General features: G+C 48.1%; 1 protein-coding gene across 1 annotated transcript in view; it reads left to right on the top strand.

Moving 5' to 3' along the window:
* ehbp1l1a (EH domain binding protein 1-like 1a) overlaps window positions 1-20,588 on the top strand; it is a 66,628-nt gene that overhangs the window by 9,774 nt on the left and 36,266 nt on the right. The window contains exons 2-7 of the mRNA XM_056300234.1: window positions 4,820-4,877; window positions 5,208-5,303; window positions 5,902-5,955; window positions 6,113-6,291; window positions 7,383-7,477; window positions 10,312-10,380. Of these exons, the coding sequence (XP_056156209.1) occupies window positions 4,820-4,877; window positions 5,208-5,303; window positions 5,902-5,955; window positions 6,113-6,291; window positions 7,383-7,477; window positions 10,312-10,380 (551 nt within the window). The remainder of the gene's footprint in view (window positions 1-4,819; window positions 4,878-5,207; window positions 5,304-5,901; window positions 5,956-6,112; window positions 6,292-7,382; window positions 7,478-10,311; window positions 10,381-20,588) is intronic.

The following is a 20,588-nucleotide window of genomic DNA, read 5'->3' as shown; positions in this document are numbered from 1 at the left end:
ACTCCATGTATTGGAGGCGACATGTAGTAGTCTGCAGCCCTCCCTGGCTCGGCAGAGGGGGTGGAGCAGAGACCGGGACGGCTCGGAAGAGTGGGCTTATTGGCCGTATACAATTGGGGGGGAAAAATCCAAAATAATAATAAAAAAGTATGTGAACCTTTGCCTTCAGTAACTGACTGGGACCCCTTAAGCAGCAATGACGTCAACCAAACATTTCCAGCAGCTGCTGATCGGTCCTACACATCAGCTTACAGCAGCGTGGCCCATTCCTCCTCACAAAACCTCCGCTCAGTGATGTCGGTGTGCTTCCTTGAATGAGCGCTCTCTTCAGGTCCTTCAGCATTTCTATGGGATTAAGGTCTAGACTTTGACTTTCCAAAACATTAAGTGTCTTCTTCAGCAGATTGACGTGTGTTCAGGGTAGTTGTCTTGCCTTATGACCCGCTTTCTGGTGAGGATTGCCCACCCCTGCTCTAGCATTACATTTTAGCTGGAGTTTCTGTAGAAATACAGAAGAGTCTAAGGGGGCACAGACTTTCTAGTGCCACTGTAGATAGCCAGGTGTCGTCAGCATAACAAAGGAGATTAGTATTTTATTCACAAATTATATGACGCGAGTGGAACATATGGAAATAGGAGCTGGACCTGGACTGGATGCCAGTAATGTCCGGGATAGACTAATAATAATAATAATAATTAATAATGCACAATAGAATTCACTTCTACTGAAGTGAGAGTAGCCAGCCAGGAGCAGCAAGTCCTTTATCTCGGGGTTATGGAGTACCCCGATACTTAACTGACGCTTTCAAAAGAAGTAATTCCCGTTTTAAAAGGTAAGCTAGGTCTGGTGACTGTGGTATTGAGGGATTGAGGGATAGTAGATTTTTAAGAGGTTTCATGGTAGTATTCTTAAAGTAGTAAATTAGTTTGTACAGTGCATGGTTAAGGTAAACTGAGCTGCCTTATCCAGCATGCCTTACATGGCGGCTTGTTTTGCAGATGGCTAGATGTAGGTCTAAACCCGATAGCGGTGCTAATTGGCCCTGCCTCACATCTTCTGTCTGTGTTTCTAAATCGACTTCTACCCCACTGGCTTGTGGTGAACCAAGGTGTAGACTGTTCATTTTTTAACAATAACACCGTGTGACCCTTTGAAACCTCATAACGCCCGTCAGCCTAAATTCAGGTTGTGAAGAAAGGGGCCATGGGCTGTATGTAGTATAATTCAACCCTGCACATATTCTCTCTGAGACATCAACTCACGCTCTGCACCATTTAAAGCCTCCTCTGCTGGCACTACAGAGCTGTGCTTGCACAGCCACGGTTTACATATTGCAGAGCAGTTACGCCATTGTCTTTACGGGAGTAGATGCCACGCCTGGAGCGTTTATCAGAGTTAGAATCCGAAGATGTTCACTTGACAAAGTTTTCACATGCCAGAAATTTGACACGATGGTCGCTCACATGATTATAAAATGAATTATCAACGGATTTGTGCGAGCCTCACAGCAAGGGCGGCGCGGTGGTGCAGCGGTTAGTGCGGCCCCCTCGCAGCAAGAAGGTCCTGGGTTCGAACCTCGCCATTGTCCATGTAGGTCAGGTGAATCAGCCGTACTAAATTGTCCCTAGGTGTGTGTGTCTGCCCTGTGATGGCCTGGCGGCCTGTCCAGGGTGTCTCCCCGCCTGCCGCCCAAACACTGCTGGGATCGGCTCCAGCATCCCGCGACCCTGATTAGGATAAGCGGCTTGGTTGATGAATAGATGGATATATATATATATATATATATATATATATATATATATATATATATATATATATATATATACACACACACACAGTACGTTTTAAAACGTTTATGTATATGAAAAAAAAACTATCAATATTAAAAAAATTATTGCAAATGCCAGTGTAAGAGTTGGCAAAAGAAATGTGAAATAGTGGAAGTAAGTAGGAGAGTGGAAGTAAGTAGGAGAGTGGAAGTAAGTAGGAGAGTGGAAGTAAGTAGGAGGGTTCTTCTCTATAGTAGTCCCACTATACAGTCTACATGTATAGAGCGTAGCCCCCTTAAATGTAGACTGCAGTCATTTGTAAATACTTCACGACAGAGTTTGAACATGTGGACGTTTATAAGTCCAGTGTGGAAGAAGGTGTAGAATGTGGATCAGTCAGACCGGGCCCTCCACTGGACGGGCTAGCGAAACGCCGAATCACTTCCGGCTAATGTCAGACGGTAGAAGAGGTCAGAAAATATTACTCAATACTTTTTGAAGATTCATTAATCCAAGTCCACCGGCAATTTCACACATCCATGGAGGACTAACGGACTGTACCTGGGTTTTCATGACATGGTAAGCAGCTGTTATCTGGCACTTTAAGTATCCAAAAGCTTGGACTGTTGGAACCACCAGGCTTTTTTGTGTGCAGATGTACACACATACAGTATTCATGAATATGTTCCATCCATCCATTCATTCATTCATCTCATCATCAGCTGCTTCCCCGGGGTCGGGTCGCGGTGGCAGCAAGCTAAGCAGGGCACTCCAGACTTCCCTCTCCCCAGCAACGCCCTCCAGCTCCTCCTGGGGGATCCCAAGGCGTTCCCAGGCCAGTCTGGACACGTAGTCCCTCCAGGGAGTTCTGGGTGTACCCTAGGGTCTCCTCCCAGTTGGACATGCCCAGAAAACCTCCAAAGGAAGGCCCCCAGAAGGCATCTCTATCAGATGCCTGAACCACCTCAACTGGCTCCTTGCAACGCGAAGGAGCAGCGGCTCTACTCCGAGCTCCCTCTGGTTGTCCGAGCTCCTCACCCTATCTCTAAGGCTGAGCCCAGACACCCTACGGAGGAAACTCAGCTCAGCCGCTTGTATCCGTGATCCCACCCTTTCGGTCACTACCCAAAGCTCATGACCATAGGTGAGGGTTGGAACGAAGACTGACTGGTAAATTGAGCTTTGCCTTCCGGCTCAGCTCCCTCTTCAACACAACGGTCCGGTACAACATCCACATTACTGCTGATGCTGCACCAATCCGCCTGTCAGTCTCCCGCTCCATCCTACCCTCACTTATGAACAAGGCCCCGAGATACCTGAACTCCTTCACTTGAGGCAGCAACTCATCCCCAACCCGGAGTTATGTGTTATATGTATTTGGCCAGAATAAAATAGGTTAAGGCTGTGACAACTGTTATATCGATGTATTTCCAAGGTCTGAGCACTGGGAATGTCACGTCTAACCTGTATCATTCTTTACAGCTTAACAAAGCAGTAGACTTACTGCCTTTTGCCGCACCAGTTTCGGTTATTTCTGAATGTTCTAACTGCATAATGGGCACATCTTCATTGCTTAACAATCTGCACAACATCGAAGCTGTAAAACGCAATCCTGAACGGAGGCCAGTCATTACCAGCTTCAGCAGCCCTGCAGCACCTCTGTGATCAGAAGTGTAGCAGGTGCAAGGTCTGCATTAAGCTTCTGTTACGTGTGTGCTGTTCTTAGTTTCTATTTCTGGACCCTGTCTACACAGTAGTTAGCCTCTCTCTCTCTCGCTCTCGCTCTCTCTCTCTCACTCTTTCTCTCTGTCTCTCTCTCTCTCTCTCTCTCTCTCTCTGTCTCTCTGTCTCTCTGTCTCCTACTCTCTCAATTCAGTTCAATTCAATTCAAAGGGCTTTATTGGCTCTCTCTGTTTCTGTTTCTGTCTCTCTCTCTGTCTCTCTGTACTCCCCAGTCCTCACAACTTCTAAAGCCTAAGTGTTGTGCAACGTGAGAAGGAGGCCCAGACCTGTCACCCAACTCTCACCCCACCCTCTCCAGTGTTCTTCGTCTAGCCGTTCTTTCTTCCTGCGAAACCTGCTGCTAGGTTTAACCCGCAGCTGTGAGCTAGCTGAGGGATCGCCCCGCTTGCTGTTGATCTCTCCCACAATCTCATAAATCTGTTGTTCCAGCCTTGTGTGTGTGTGTGTGTGTGTGTGTGTGTGTGTGTGTGTGTGTGTGTGTGTGTGTGTGTGTGTGTGTGTGTGTGTGTGTGTGTGTGTGTTTGTGTTTGTGGGTCTTGGGGGGGGGGGCTCTGTGACACCTCCTCGAGGCTGTCAGAATCCTAATGCTCACTGGCTATGAAGAGGGTGACTCAGTTCTCCAACAATTATGAAGGTTACCCAACGGACCACAGAGTTAAAGAGCTGATTTGCGAGGAAAGTACCGAATGAACAGACGAGGCGAGGAGCAGCGCAGCTCCTCTAGTGAGACGCCCACCTGTAGACTGGAGGGAAAGGAGGTGTCTGCAGTATGTATGTAGCTGTTGGTTGCTAAGGCCACACCCTCCATTGATTCCACCCCATAGACGGTAAACACCCGTATATTTCCCAGAGTGCACTCGACGTCCGTCCCCCCCCCTCCTCCTCCTCCTCCTCCGCTTCTCCTCCTCCTGCACAAACACACACACAGCAGCGATGCCTATCTTCCGGAGGCCCTGCTCTCCATGCGTGAGTTTACATAACAGTCACAAGTTATTCATTTTCTCCTCTGCAGGCATCCCCGGATTGCTCACAGCCGTTCTGGTTTGCAGGATACCTCGTGCCCCGCGGCTGCGCCGCCTCCGCTCCCCCTCGCGGCCCAAACCCTGTGTGCTGGCGTGTGCGCTAATCCCGTTACAGATGCAGTTTCCCACCTGACACCTCAGGAGCGCCCCCTGCCATGTGGCTAATGAGACCGAAAGCGCATCGCCGTACTTTAGCTAGCTGCGGCCTGACACGAGTGCTCCTGGTAATGACATGTGTCGCTTATATGGAGTTTGACGTAATTTGTGCCCTGCTCTGATTCTAGGCAACCGGAAAAATTGAGAGTGGTCTGGATCAGGAGAAACAGACGCCACAGCACAAAGGTATGAAAGGAAGCGTTGGTAAAGAGCGAGCGAAGGGAGCAGAACTGAATAGTATGCTAGTTCTTTATACATGGCCGGCCGAGGCAGGGGGTGCTGAGCCGAGGGGCCAAGCGCCCAGAACGATAACTAACCTTTACCGACTCCTTCCATGCACTTGTCATGTCACGTGAGAGCTCTTGAGGAGCGAGTCCAGGATCGTTGGGGCCGGTCACCTTTACCACCGTGACCTGAAGAGCTTAACGGGCCATGTATAGAGAATTGACTTGGTGGCTAGGATGTGAAATTCCTGGTGTTGCCCCATGTTCCTCATGCTCTCTTTGCTTTCTGCAGCTCCATGGCTGGCAGCCCGGCATCAAGAACCCCTACCGAGGTCTGGTGGTGTGGCAGGTCCCGGAAAGCGTGGACATCACCGTCACACTCTTCAAGGTCTCACGTTCATCCCCAGCTTCTTCCTGGCGGACATTTCACACATTAGTCTTATCTCGTTTAAAGACTCGTTAATTGTGGGCGTCCAGGTAGTGTAATGGTCTGTTCCGTTGCCTAGCAACACAGGGATCGCCGGTTCGAATCCCCGTGTTACCCGCGGCTTGGTCGGGCGTCCCTCCAGACACAATTAGCCGCGTCTGCGGGTGGGAAGCCGGATGTGGGTATGTGTCCTGGTTGCTGCACTAGCGCCTCCTCTGTTTGGGTGGGGGAGGGGGAACTGGGGGGGAATAGCGTGATCCTCCCATGTGCTACGTCCCCCTGGTGAAACTCCTCACTGTCAGGTGAAAAGAAGCGGCTGGTGACTCCACGTGTATGGGAGGAGGCATGTGGTAGTCTGCAGCCCTGCCCGGATCAGCAGAGGGGGTGGAGCAGCGACCCGGACGGCTCGGGAGAGTGGGGCGATTGGCCCGGATACAACTGGGGAGAAAAAAGGGGAACATCCAAAAAAAAAGAAAAAGGAAAGACTTGCTAGTTGTTTTGAAATCCACGGGTAATTCTGCTCATTCATGAACTCTGAGAGCCTCTGATGTGCCAACAGGACCCTAATGCAGAGGAGTTTGAAGACAAGGATTGGACCTTCGTCATTGAAAATGTAAGTCTTCCACATCTGCCCTGCTGTTATTTTCTGTCGCCGGTTTACGTGACTCCTTTTAGGTCATTTTCTGGATTCAATAGATGTGAGAGGGAAGAAAGTTCTCATAAACTAAGTCTGAGAGGCCTGTGGTAAAACGCTGCTCTCCGCTTGTTAGGAGACAAAGGGCCGCAGGAAGGTGTTGGCATCGGCTGACGTCAACATGAAGAAGTACGCTACCACCACGCCGACCAAGTACGAGCTCACGCTGAAGCTCAAACCCCTGTCGGTGAAGGTGGTGGAGGCCACGCTGAAATTAAGCTTGTCCTGTGTCTTCCTGAAAGAAGGCAAGGCCATGTGAGTCCCCGTCCCACCACCACACACACACACACACACACATATATATATATATAAAATTATTATTGATCATATATATTGATCATATGTATATAATTATCATTCATGATCCTTTAAATATATATCATCATTATTATTATTGATTATATATATATATATAAAATTATTATTGATCATATATATTATTATTGATCATATGTATATAATTATCATTCATGATCCTTTAAATATATATCATCATTATTATTATTGATTATATATATATATATATATATATATATATATATATATATATATATATACTAGAAGAACCCCGCTACAATGTAGCGGTTTGGTTCTCCACCCGTCTAAATCTCCACCCGTCTTCATCCTGCCAGCTAACCGCCTTCCCCCTGCCCCTAAACCCCCCCCCCACTCCAACCCCCTCCCCCCAAATGCTCAGAATCATCTGAAATGCCGAGAAAAGTGGTTTTTAGCCATTTTTAGAAAATGCATATTTTGCATAATTATGCATAATTATGCATAATTATATTTTAATTTTCTGCTATTTTTCTGGTCCTCTCTGGAACAATACCTACCACCTCCAAAAAAAAGAGGACCATAAGTGCATTTTTTTGCATAATGCCAAAACATTTCTAAGTCCCAGAAATTTATTTTTATACAGGTGAAAAAATCAAAGATGCTCAGAATCACCTGAAATGCCGAGAAAAGTGGTTTTTTTAGCCATTTTTAGAAAAATGCATATTTTGCATATTTATGCATAATTAATTATGCATAATTTTATTTTTCTGCTGTTTTTTTATAGGTGCCCCTGATCATCCCCAATAATTGTGAAAATACAGGAGTAGATATATATGATCAATAAAAGCTGTTCTCCATGTGTGTGAAGCTGATGCAGGTCCAGAAGTAGAGCTTGCAGTATCAATAGATGAAGGAAATATCTATCCAACTCCAACAAAGTATCTCTGAAGTAATGCTCTGTTTTTTTTTAAACAGCGGTGCCATAGCAACTAACGCAAAGCAACGCTTTCATCCGCATTATAGCACCGCCTGTGTCTTGTGAAACACGCCTTCCTGTCTTCTGTCCACAGAGACGAGGACATGCAGAGTTTGGCCAGTTTGATGAGCCTGAAGCAGAGCGACATCGGCAACCTGGAGGATTTCAACGACAGCGACGAGGAAGCGGGTGAGGACAGGAGGGCCGGCGCTGGTGCTGGGCAGGCGGCGCTGGTGCTGGGCAGGTGGCGCTGGTGCTGGGCAGGCGGCGCTGGTGCTGGGCAGGCGGCGCTGGTGCTGGGCAGGCGGCGCTGGCCACTGACAACCATCTCAGACCTAAGTTCAGCACATTGCAGCTGATACAGACACAGACCACTTCCTGAGACGGCGCCCATACACCTCCCAGCACATGTTCCCACACACACAAGACGCTTTGGAGCGCACACTTTTAAAAAGCCTCCCTAATTAGCAATTCACTGCACTCGATGCAGTGCGTCACTCAGCATGCTCACCGAGGAAGCATGAGGACACAGTTTGGTAAAACTTGAAGTGTTACATACATGCTAGCTACATACACACTAGCTACATACACACTAGCTACATACACACTAGCTACATACACACTAGCTACATACACACTAACCACATACACACTAGCTACATACATACTAACCACATACACACTAGCTACATACACACTAACCACTTACGCACTAGCTACATACACACTAGCTACATACACACTAACCACATACACACTAGCTACATACACACTAGCTACATACACATTAACCACATACACACTAGCTACATACACACTAGCTACATACACACTAACCACATACACACTAGCTACATTCACACTAGCTACATACACACTAACCATATACACACTAGCTACATACACACTAGCTACATACACACTAACCACATACACACTAGCTACATACACACTAGCTACATACACACTAACCACATACACACTAACCACATAGACACTAGCTACATACACACTAACCACATACACACTAACCACATACACACTAACCACATACACACTAGCTACATACACATTAACCACATACACACTAGCTACATACACACTAGCTACATACACACTAACCACATACACACTAGCTACATACACACTAACCACATACACACTAACCACATAGACACTAGCTACATACACACTAACTACATACACACTAACCACATACACACTAACCACATACACACTAGCTACATACACATTAACCACATACACACTAGCTACATACACACTAGCTACATACACACTAACCACATACACACTAGCTAAATACACACTAAGAGGTTGAAGCTAGGCTGTTGTTACCGTTGGGCAAGCGAGTGCATGATACCTTAAATGTGATGGTCTATTTTGAGGATTTGATCTTGGAAGTGATTGCACAACGTTGCCACATGACCATCTGTTTTGCCACCATCGCTACTCTTGCAACATTTTTAGCAATGATGGGCTAGAAAAAGATGTCGCCTTTCCCTTCCTCCCTTCCTTATTTCCCTTTATATCTGTCCAAGTGCTCTTATTTATCCTGTTTGCCCTTATGTCATCACTCTCTCCTCTCCTCTCCTCTTCTCTCCTCTTCCCTTCTCTTCTCTCCTCTCCTCTTCTCTTCTCTTCTCTTCTCTTCTCTTCTCTTCTCTTCTCTTCTCTTCTCTTCTCTTCTCTTCTCTTCTCTTCTCTTCTCTTCTCTTCTCTTCTCTTCTCTTCTCTTCTCTTCTCTTCTCTTCTCTCCTCTTCTCTTTTCTTTTCTCCTTTTCTGTTCTGTTCTGTTCTATTTTCTCTTTTCTTCTGTCCTCTTCTCTTTTCTCTCCTCTTCTCTTCTCATCCTTTCTCCTCTTCGGTTCTGTTCTGTTCTGTTCTATTCTGTTCTCTTCTTCTCTTTTCTCCTCTCCTCTCCTCTCCTCTTCTCTTCTCTTCTCTCCACTTCTCTTCTGCTCTTCTTTTCCTCTCTCCTCTCCTCTCCTCTCCTCTCCTCTCCTCTCCTCTCCTCTCCTCTCCTCTCCTCTCCTCTCCTCTCCTCTCCTCTCCTCTCCTCTCCTCTCCTCTTATCTTCTCTCCTTTCCGTTCCTCTCCTCTCCTCTCCTCTCCTCTCCTCTCCTCTCCTCTCCTCTCCTCTCCTCTCCTCTTATCTTCTCTCCTCTCCATTCCTCTCCTCTTCTCTCCTCTCCTCTCCTCTCCTCTTATCTTCTCTCCTCTCCGTTCCTCTCCTCTTTTCTTCTCTCCTCTCCTCTCCTCTCCTCTCCTCTCCTCTCCTCTCCTCTCCTCTCCTCTCTTCTCTTCTCCTCTTCTCTTCTCTCCTCTCCGTTCCTCTCCTCTCCTCTCCTCTCCTCTCCTCTTCTCTCCTCTCCTCTTATCTTCTCTCCTCTCCTCTCCTCTCCTCTCCTCTCCTCTCCGTTCCGTTCCTCTCCTCTCCGTTCCTCTCCTCTCCTCTTCTCTCCTCTCCTCTCCTCTCCTCTCCTCTCCTCTCCTCTCCTCTCCTCTCCTCTTATCTTCTCTCCTCTCCTCTCCTCTCCTCTCCTCTCCTCTCCTCTCCTCTCCTCTCCTCTCCTCTTATCTTCTCTCCTCTCCTCTCCTCTCCTCTCCTCTCCTCTCCTCTTATCTTCTCTCCTCTCCTCTCCTCTCCTCTCCTCTCCTCTCCTCTCCTCTCCTCTCCTCTCCTCTTATCTTCTCTCCTCTCCTCTCCTCTCCTCTCCTCTCCTCTCCTCTCCTCTTATCTTCTCTCCTCTCCTCTCCTCTCCTCTCCTCTCCTCTCCTCTCCTCTCCTCTCCTCTCCTCTCCTCTCCTCTCCTCTCCTCTCCTCTCCTCTCCTCTCCTCTTATCTTCTCTCCTCTCCTCTCCTCTCCTCTCCTCTCCTCTCCTCTTATCTTCTCTCCTCTCCTCTCCTCTCCTCTCCTCTCCTCTCCTCTCCTCTCCTCTCCTCTCCTCTCCTCTCCTCTCCTCTCCTCTCCTCTCCTCTCCTCTCCTCTCCTCTGTAAAAGCCTCTGTACCTCCTACTACGAGGATCCATGACCTGGCTTGGAGGCCTGCCGTTACATCCAGCCCCACAGGTAACCTCCTTGTTTTCTAGTGTGTATATTTCTCCCATCGTCCCCAGCGGGCTCCTGCTGTCCTCACACAGGCCTTGGCCAGGCGTCTTTCCCGCGTCATAGCGCTGCACCTCCCACATCGCTCATACAAACGGTAACCTGCATTCGCTCCATCTAAACACGCATCACCCAGCTCACCGTGTCCCCACCGTCGGTCCTTACATGCCACAGAGTTTTTGTTGGTTTTTTTTAGAACCCCCCCCCCACCCACCTCCCCCTTTTCTCCCCAATTGTACCCCACTCTTCTGAGCCGTCCCGGTCGCTGCTCCACCCCCTCTGCCGATCCGGGGAGGGCTGCAGACCCCCACATGCCTCCTCCGACACATGTGGGGTCACCAGCTGTGTGTGGGAGGATCACGCTACTCCCCCCCCCCAACCAGAGGAGGCGCTAGTGCAGCGACCAGACACGGGCAAATTTAAGATTTAGTTTCTTGTCTAGCAACTCGTTCATGAAACGAGCTCGCTGTCCGGGAGCAAGCGGCAGTCTGGTGGCGGCGGGGGAAGAAAACTGCTCTAGCAGTATCTCCAAAACAAGCACACAGTGAAGTACCCTGTCGAATTTGTCCTTTTGGCGGGGCACCCTTCCGTTTTTTGAACTTCCCCCTTTTCTGTTCGCTCCACCGCCGCCGTTCCCCCTCTCCGCTTTCTCTCGGACTCCGCTGCAAACTTCCTCTTCCTGTTCCACTTTCCACCTCTCTCTCCCTCCATCTGTGTGTTATGCATTTCCACGCTATGCTCTCCATCTCCTGCCTCCCCCCGTCTCCCCGTCCACCCCATCCCCTCTCTCATCTGTCACCCAGTTGCCACGGCGATGACTTGGAGTAGCTCTGGTGACACCGCCTCTGCCATCTCCATCCCATCCTGCCCTGCTCCGCCTGCGCCCTCTGACCCCTCCGCCATCGCCGCCTCTCTTCCCTGCGCCCGATTCAGCGGCGCCCTTCAGCAGCCACGGCCCTCCCCCTACACCCACTCGCTGCCGGCCTTTACTCGCGCTCACCCACCTGCACTGCCCAAAATCTTCCAGCCCGGCGCCGCTGCAGGTATTGGTTGATTGGTGCTTCTGTCTACGTGTCTCTGTCGTTCCTTTGGATTGGGATAGGTTTCTCTGCCGGTCCTGGTCCGTAACCCTCCGCAGGTGGATCCACGCCGTCATAGTGGTGGACCACTTGCTGTCGGACAGCTCGCTTGTTCGGATCGCCCCGGAAGAATTTGCCCTGAGTTGTAAACCTGTGATGTCCTACAGTCGTCATGCGTCCTCATGTTGCAATGTGCAACTTTTAGGCGTTTGTTTCGTTGTGCGGCACGTTGTGACGCCGTGTGTGGTGGAAGGTGCAACACGGCGGCTTCCCTTGCTCTTCTCCATTCATGAGTGGTCATTTTATCCATTTCGAGGAGGACGGCGATATGGCGGCGATGTTGAACAGACAGTGTCGCAGTGGAATAGGGTCCCCATGCAGTCTCATGTAGGGTTTCTCCAACTACAAATTGGGTGTAGCAGCCATTGTCGCTCGTATGCCGTCAGCTCAGCATTGAACAGTTCCTGCTTGGCGTCCTTGGACCATAGCTGCCACAGCCGGTCTAATGTATTACAGCCTTTTTTTTACTCCCCTTTTCTCCCCTATTGTATCCGGCCAATTACCCCACTCTGCCGATCCGGGGAGGGCTGCAGACTACCACATGCCTCCTCCCATACATGTGGAGTCGCCAGCCGCTTCTTTTCACCTGACAGTGAGGAGTTTCACCAGGGGGACGTAGCACGTGGGAGGATCACACTATCCCCCCCCCCCCCTGACCAGAGGAGGCGCTAGTGCAGCGACCAGGACACATACCCGGATCCGGCTCCCCAACCGCAGACACAGGCAGTTGTGTCTGTAGGGACGCCCGACCAAGCCGGAGGTAACACGGGGATTCGAACCGGCGACCCCTGTGTTGATAGGCAATGGAATAGACCACTACACTACCCGGACACCCCGTGTATTACAGACTTTATCAGACTATGTCACAACACTGTTCAACACTGTCTAACAGAAGCACTATGCAGGCCATCTTATCATTCATTGTAATGCACAAGTCACTAGTCACTATTCATACTGTCAGTAGTCCCGATTCATACTGTCAGTAGTCACTATTCATACTGTCAGTAGTCCCGATTCATACTGTCACTAGTCACTATTCATACTGTCAGTAGTCACGATTCATACTGTCAGTAGTCACTATTCATACTGTCAGTAGTCCCGATTCATACTGTCAGTAGTCACTATTCATACTGTCAGTAGTCACGATTCATACTGTCAGTAGTCACTATTCATACTGTCAGTAGTCACGATTCATACTGTCACTAGTCACTATTCATACTGTCAGTAGTCACGATTCATACTGTCAGTAGTCACGATTCATACTGTCAGTAGTCACTATTCATACTGTCAGTAGTCCCGATTCATACTGTCAGTAGTCCCGATTCATACTGTCAGTAGTCACGATTCATACTGTCAGTAGTCACTATTCATACTGTCAGTAATCCCGATTCATACTGTCACTAGTCACTATTCATACTGTCAGTAGTCACGATTCATACTGTCAGTAGTCACGATTCATACTGTCAGTAGTCACTATTCATACTGTCAGTAGTCCCGATTCATACTGTCAGTAGTCACTATTCATACTGTCAGTAGTCACGATTCATACTGTCAGTAGTCCCGATTCATACTGTCAGTAGTCACTATTCATACTGTCAGTAGTCACGATTCATACTGTCAGTAGTCACTATTCATACTGTCAGTAGTCACGATTCATACTGTCAGTAGTCACTATTCATACTGTCAGTAGTCACTATTCATACTGTCAGTAGTCACGATTCATACTGTCAGTAGTCACTATTCATACTGTCAGTAGTCACTATTCATACCGTCAGTAGTCACTATTCATACTGTCAGTAGTCACTATTCATACTCTCAGTAGTCACGATTCATACTGTCAGTAGTCACGATTCATACTGTCAGTAGTCACTATTCATACTGTCAGTAGTCACGATTCATACTGTCAGTAGTCACTATTCATACTGTCAGTAGTCACGATTCATACTGTCAGTAGTCACTATTCATACTGTCAGTAGTCACGATTCATACTGTCAGCAGTCACTATTCATACTGTCAGTAGTCACTATTCATACTGTCAGTAGTCACTATTCAGACTGTCAGTAGTCACGATTCATACTGTCAGTAGTCACTATTCATACTGTCAGTAGTCACGATTCATACTGTCAGTAGTCACGATTCATACTGTCAGTAGTCACTATTCATACTGTCAGTGGTCAATATTCATACTGTCAGTAGTCACGATTCATACTGTCAGTAGTTAATATTCATACTGTCAGTAGTCACGATTCATACTGTCAGTAGTCACTATTCATACTGTCAGTAGTCACGATTCATACTGTCAGTAGTCACTATTCATACTGTCAGCAGTCACTATTCATACTGTCAGTAGTCACTATTCATACTGTCAGTAGTCACTATTCATACTGTCAGTAGTTACTATTCATACTGTCAGTAGTCACTATTCATACTGTCATTAGTCACTATTGTAAAGCCACTAGTTGCTAAAAATGAGTTACCAGCTCTGTTAGAACAAGCACTAGTTACTAATTTCATTGACGAGTCACTTTTCTCTTTTCCGAATCAGAAATCAGAAACACTTTCGTTTCCCACAGCCCACAGCAGTGCAACACAAAGACACAAACACATATCCAAACGCTACAAGAACTACAAGAACACACATACCCAAACTAACACATATACCCAAACTAACACATATACCCAAACTAACACAATACCCAAACTAACACATATATCCAAACTAACACACATACCCAAACTAACACATATATCCTAACTAACTCATATATCCAAACTAAAAAAAAGAAACTGTCCAGGAGAACGAAGGCCAGCCAGGATGACAGTCAGAACTGCCGGTCTACATGGGCTAGCAGTTAGCTTAGCCTGCGCCACGTCCGCGTCCTGTCAGACCGCTCTTGGTGTTAAAAGGCATCTATTTTCTTAGGCAGCAGTACTCTGCCCTGATGCTCCATGATGAAGGGTTATAAGGTATTGTGTGACTGCTGTTTCCATGGTCTGAGTTGCCCCCTGCTGTTCTAGAAGGGGAGTCACAACAGTGAGAGGAAGCAAAACGTGTCGGTGGGAAGGAACTGGAGTACTGGAGTAGTGAATGCTTGTTGACCCAGCATGATGTTTTCCTCCGTTGTTATCCTATCCGCTTGATATTCATTGCAAAGTTTCTGAAATTGATCGCCTACTTTCCAAAGCAACTGTCCACCGTCACAGTGAATTTGTTCATCAGTGCAGCAAGATTTATTGCTTCTGGCACTTGTCCATCCACATCCTGTCAGGGCTGTTGCTCAGGAAGTGAGGACAGGTTGAATAGAGCGCTCTTGAGGTTCCTTAACTGATCCAGAATATAATTTTGTTTGAAGTGGTCGTATAATTGTCTTCGAAACGTAGACTAGTTTTTGGTAAAAGCTTCTCTGCAAATTGAGCAATAATGACGAGTGATTTCTTTTCTTTATCTAAACTTCAGGGAACTGGAACTGTTGACGTTGCGATGCTTCGCCGTTTGTCTGACTTCCTGTTTCGGCTCTCTTTCTCCCCTCTGTCCTGTGCTCCTTAGCGCCTCTCTCTGTCCCTCGAAGACCACGCAGCTTTCACAGCGAATCCTCTCCGACGGAGGGCCAGGGGGCCTATGCTTTCCCTTCACTGACCCCTCCAAAAACCCTCTCCGCCTCCTTCACTGGGCCCTCTGCCTTCATTTCCTCCTCAGCGGCTGCCCCATCTATCCACTCCCCCACTTCCACTGTGTCGGATATCGCCCAGGCAGGTACTGATTTGTGCATGTCTCAGGAAAAGTCCTCGTTACTGGAGCTCTGCCACGTCATAGATAAGCTTTTCTTCATTTCTGTTTATCCCCATGTCCTAGCCTCCCGTGATTCAGCCCCTACCCACAGCTTGAGACCACAGAGTGTTCCCTCCTTCTCTACCCTCTCCTCCTCCTCCTCCTCCTCTTCCTACCCTTCTTCCCCAGCTTATCCCAGCCACCCCCCTCACTTTTCACAGCCGCCCCCTGCTCTCCGGCAATCTAACCCTCACCTCACTCAGCCGGCAGAGTCAGGCTCTGCTCTGACAAGGCCAACCAGCCTGCCAACTGCCCCTGACACAGGTACAGAGCCCCCATGTGGGAACCTCAGTTTCTTTAATCCCATTCATATCTCGGTTCTCAGGGCCGAGCTGTGATCACATAGTGTGTTGGTAGCAAGGCACACGACAAGCGTCTGGTTGCCAGATTACTTAAGGATGATTTTGTTTTTACAGCCTGGGTCTTATTTCCGTAGTTTTGCCATTGTACATGTCGGTTATGATAGTGTAACGTGCATGGATAAGTAGACACGTTGGTCCTCGACTAACGGGTCGGACCCTTTAGTCGACTGGTTAACGTTGTCGCTTGCGGAGCGGGAGCCACGGGTTCGCATCCCGGCTGTGGCGGTTCCCGGACTGCCCCCCCCGAATTCGTTACATTGGTGTCAGAAGTGGGATGGTGAGACCATGAGGTCATCGGAAGCGCGGGGACGCGCTTCCGATGACCTCACGTGCATGGATAAGTAGACACGTTGGTCAAGGACCAACGTGTCTACTTATCCATGCACGTTACACTATCATTTTCCTCACCGGCTTAGCCGTGGAGATCTGGGACACAGAACCACCACTGGACTCGACCTTACAACAGTGTCTCATGGGACAATGGAACACGAGCGTCAGACACGTTCCAATCAGTCCAATTAAACCCAGTTACCTGAACCACCAAAAAAAAAGGAAGTGAAAATGAAAGTGCAAGTTGAAAATGATTCCCCCAAATGCCCAGCATTATCAACAAGGGTCCATCACATTGCTGAACTACTTCCCGGTTCAGCTTGGAGGACTGAGCAAGCTATACGTATATGCCGCATGTGGTAGTCACCGCTGATACACCGACCCAGCCAGCACAACGGAGAAGCTATAGATCACGAGAAATCATGTGCACATTCCAGCCGAGGCACAAGGTTTCTTGCTTTTGTTTTGTTTAGTAGTTGTTGAAAGGAAAGGATTGTGTTTAGTTTCCCCGCGAGACATCACTGTAAAGCTGCGTCCGGCGATGGCCCTGTAGCCAAGAACTCCAAAACGAAGCCATGAAGTAAAATCGTATAATTGATACACACAATGGTAATAACTATAAAAATAATACCCAAGGTGCAGAAAGACAGAATCACCTTTAAAGCTGGTCATACATTAAGTACCGTATTTCTAAGTCACACCAGAGTATAAATCCCAAGTCGCTTCGGTGCATAAGTCGCATCTACAATATTTTCAATCGGGTCACAAGATTTAACAGTGCCACCTAGTGGCCGTAGTTGTAATGCAGTGTATTACGTTGAATGACTTGCTTTGGAATATAAATTGCAGTGCTACCAGCCAGCCAGACGAGTAAAAACAAAACAAAACAGCGACTTATACTCCGGGAAATACGGTATAAGAATTGAGTATGAGAAGTGGCTTCTCATTTTCCCTCTATATTTTCTTTTCCTAGTTAACTTCATGCCCACCTCACACGTTTTTATGCTTTCATTTGTATTTCTCTCTCTATCCTACCATTTTGTTTCTTCTTCTTTGTTTTCTAGCTTCGTGGCAAACTGAGTGGAGGTCTCCCAAATCTCAAGCTCCTCTGGCCCAGCCTGGCCTCTCTCCTAAGTTTCTGCAAACCTCTCACAGTGAGCCCGAGCAGCCTATGGCCCTAGATACGCCGTGTAACCCTGCTCTGTCTCAGCCTGGCATAAGCATGGCCTCCTCCCCTGTTGAATCTCCCGCGCCCTCTGATCGATTCGAGCCTCCTTGTAGCACTGTTGTATCTCCTCCATCAGTTTCCTCCGATGTTACCTCCTCTGACCTCTACGGCCCCGCGCTCGCCTTCACGTCCGATTCATTAACCCAAAGTGCAGATTCAGCCGCAAATGCCGAATCCACGCTCCCTCTCACTACTCAAGGGCCAGCCCCTTCTCCGCTCTCCACATTTGGAGTGCCATCCTCTCCCTCCTGCCGTCCTCCTCCCTCGAACCCCGCCCGGTGTCGTTCCCGCGATGCTCCCACCGCTACCTCTGTCTCCTGTCCTGTTTCTGCCTTCGGCTCTTCGACCCCCGCTGTTCTTGGCCCTGCTCCGTGGGCTGCAGTCCCTGCCGTGTCCCTCGCCTCTCCGGAAGGTACCGACTGCAGGAACTCTGCTGCCAACACTAACGCAAGACTGCTCGCTGAGCTGGTTTTTAGAGTTTACTCGTTTATTTGTTTTAAAAACTGAGTCGTTTGACCCCTTCACACATGCAGCATAACCTGTACACCTCTCACTTCCACGTGTTGGACTGTTGTGTGAGCACAAGCTGGAGTCGATACTCCCTAGTGCCAATTTGCTGAATCGCATCCTTGTTAACATTTACGGAAACAATACCAAGTGACAGTAGTTCGAGAAAGAGCTGTCGGATCGCTGCACTAAGAGACTTTTACCGGAGCAAGTGAACCAATCACAAAGAACGCATCTGCAACTCGTCAATGGCAGGCATTTGCCTGAAGTGGGAGATTTATTTATAAACCAGCGAAATTCAGACCATATTTAAAAATGTCTGGAAATAAGAGTTCTGTTCAGTCCACACAGAGGATGAACTCCACAGGCAGCTGGTGGTACAGTAAATGGAAAACCAAGGATGCCAAAATAAAAATGGAATAAATGAATGAATGAATGAATAAATAGAGTTAGATTCTGGAGCTTATGGTAAAATAAATCCTGTATGAGCTCAGAATGAGACAGAAGGCACCGTCATATCATGTGAATAACCGACTACTACTACTACTACTACTACTACTACAACTACTACTTTCGGCTGCTCCCGTTAGGGGGCGCCACAGCAGATCATCTGTTTCCATCTCTTCCTGTCCTCTGCATCTTCCTCTGTCACACCAGCCACCTGCATGTCCTCCCTCACCACATCCATAAACCTCCTCTTTGGCCTTCCTCTTCTCCTCTTCCCTGGCAGCTCCATATTCAGCATCCTTCTCCCAGTATACCCAGCATCTCTCCTCCACACATGTCCACACCATCTCAATCTTGTTTCTCTTGCTTTGTCTCCAAACCGTCCAACCTGAGCGGTCCCTCTAATATACTCGTTCCTAATCCTGTCCTTCTTCATCACTCCCAATGAAAATCTTATCATCTTCATCTCTGCCACCTCCAGCTCCACCTCCTGTCTTTTCATCAGTGCCACTGTCTCCAGACCATACAACATAGCTGGTCTCCCTACCATCTTGTAAACCTTCCCTTTAACTCTTGCTGGTACCCTTCTGTCACACATCACTCCTGACACTCTTCTCCACCCACTCCACCCTGCCTGCACTCTCTTCTTCACCTCTCTTCTGCACTCCCCGTTACTTTGGACAGTTGACCCCAAGTATTTAAACTCATACACCTTCATCACCTCTACTCCTTGCATCCTCACCATTCTGCTGTCCTCTCTCTGATTCACTCATATGTATTCCATGTTTCTACTGACTTTCATTCCTCTTCTCTCCAGTCCATACCTCCACCTCTCCAGGCTCTCCTCAACCTGCACCCTACTCTACACCCTACTCTCGCCTGATCTCGTCCGTCAACCTGTCCATCACCACTGCAAACAAGAAAGGGCTCAGAGCCGATCCTTGATGTAATCCCACCTCCACCTTGAACCCATCTGTCATTCCAACCCCACACCTCACCACTGTCACACTGCCCTCATACATATCCTGCACCACTCCTACATACTTCTCTGCAACTCCCACTTCCTCATATAATACCACACCTCCTCTCTCGGCACCCTGTCATAAGCTTTCTCTAAATCTACAAAGACACAATGTACCTCCTTCTGGCCTCCTCTATACTTCTCCATCAACATTCTCAAAGCAAACATCACATCTGTGGTGCTCTTTCCTGGCATGAAACCATACTGCTGCTCTCTGATCATCACCTCTCCTCTTAACCTAGCTTCTATTACTCTTTCCCACATCTTCATGCTGTGGCTGATCAACTTTATACCTCTGTAGTTGTTACAGTTCTGCACATTGCCCTTGCTCTTGAAAATCGGTACCAGTATGCTTCTTCTCCACTCCTCAGGCCTCCTCTCACTTTCCAAGATTGTGTTAAACAATCTAGTTAAAACCCCACTGCCATCTCTCCTAAACATCTCCATGCCTCCACAGGTATGTCATCAGGACCAACTGCCTTTCCACTCTTCATCCTCTTCATAGCTGCCCTCACTTCATCCTTGCTAATCCACTGAACTTCCTGATTCACTATCGCCACATCATCCACCCTTCTCTCTCTCTCATTTTCTTCATTCATCAGCCCCTCAAAGTACTCCTTCCACCTTCTCAGCACACTCTCCTCGCTTGTCAGCACATTTCCATCTCTATCCTTCATCATCCTAACCTGCTGCACATCCTTCCCAGCTCGGACCCTCTGTCTAGCCAATCAGTACAAGTCCTTTTCTCCTTCCTTAGTGTCTAACCTCTCATACAACTCACCATACACCTTTTATGTTGCCTTCGTCACCTCTCTCTTCGCTTTACGCTGCATCTCCTTGTACGCCTGTCTACTCTCTTCATCTCTTTGACTGTCCCTCTTCTTCCAACTGCCTTCACTCTCTTCTTCTTCTTGAGCTCCGAAGTCATCCTACAGACCACCACCCGATGCTGCATAGCTACGTTCTTCCCTGTCACCACCTTGCAGTCTCCAATCCCTTTCAGATCATGCCTCCTACATAAGATATAATCCACCTGTGTGCACCTTCTTCCACTCCGTCATCCTGTGCTCATCACTCTGTCCGACACTCTCTCCACCTCCAGCACACTCTTGACATACTCTTCCTTCAGAGTTACCCCTACCCCATTTCTCCTCCCATCCACACCATGGTAGAAGAGTTTGAGCCAACCTCCGATACTCCTGGCCTTACTCCCCTTCCACCTGGTCTCTTGCACACACAGTATGCCTACCTTTCTTCTCTCCATCATGTCAGCCAGCTCTCTCCCTTTACCAGTCATAGTGCCAACTCT

This window comes from Lampris incognitus, chromosome 20 (assembly GCF_029633865.1).
Source record: "Lampris incognitus isolate fLamInc1 chromosome 20, fLamInc1.hap2, whole genome shotgun sequence".
Taxonomy (NCBI): domain Eukaryota; kingdom Metazoa; phylum Chordata; class Actinopteri; order Lampriformes; family Lampridae; genus Lampris; species Lampris incognitus.
This window is presented reverse-complemented; position numbering and strand designations above follow the sequence as displayed.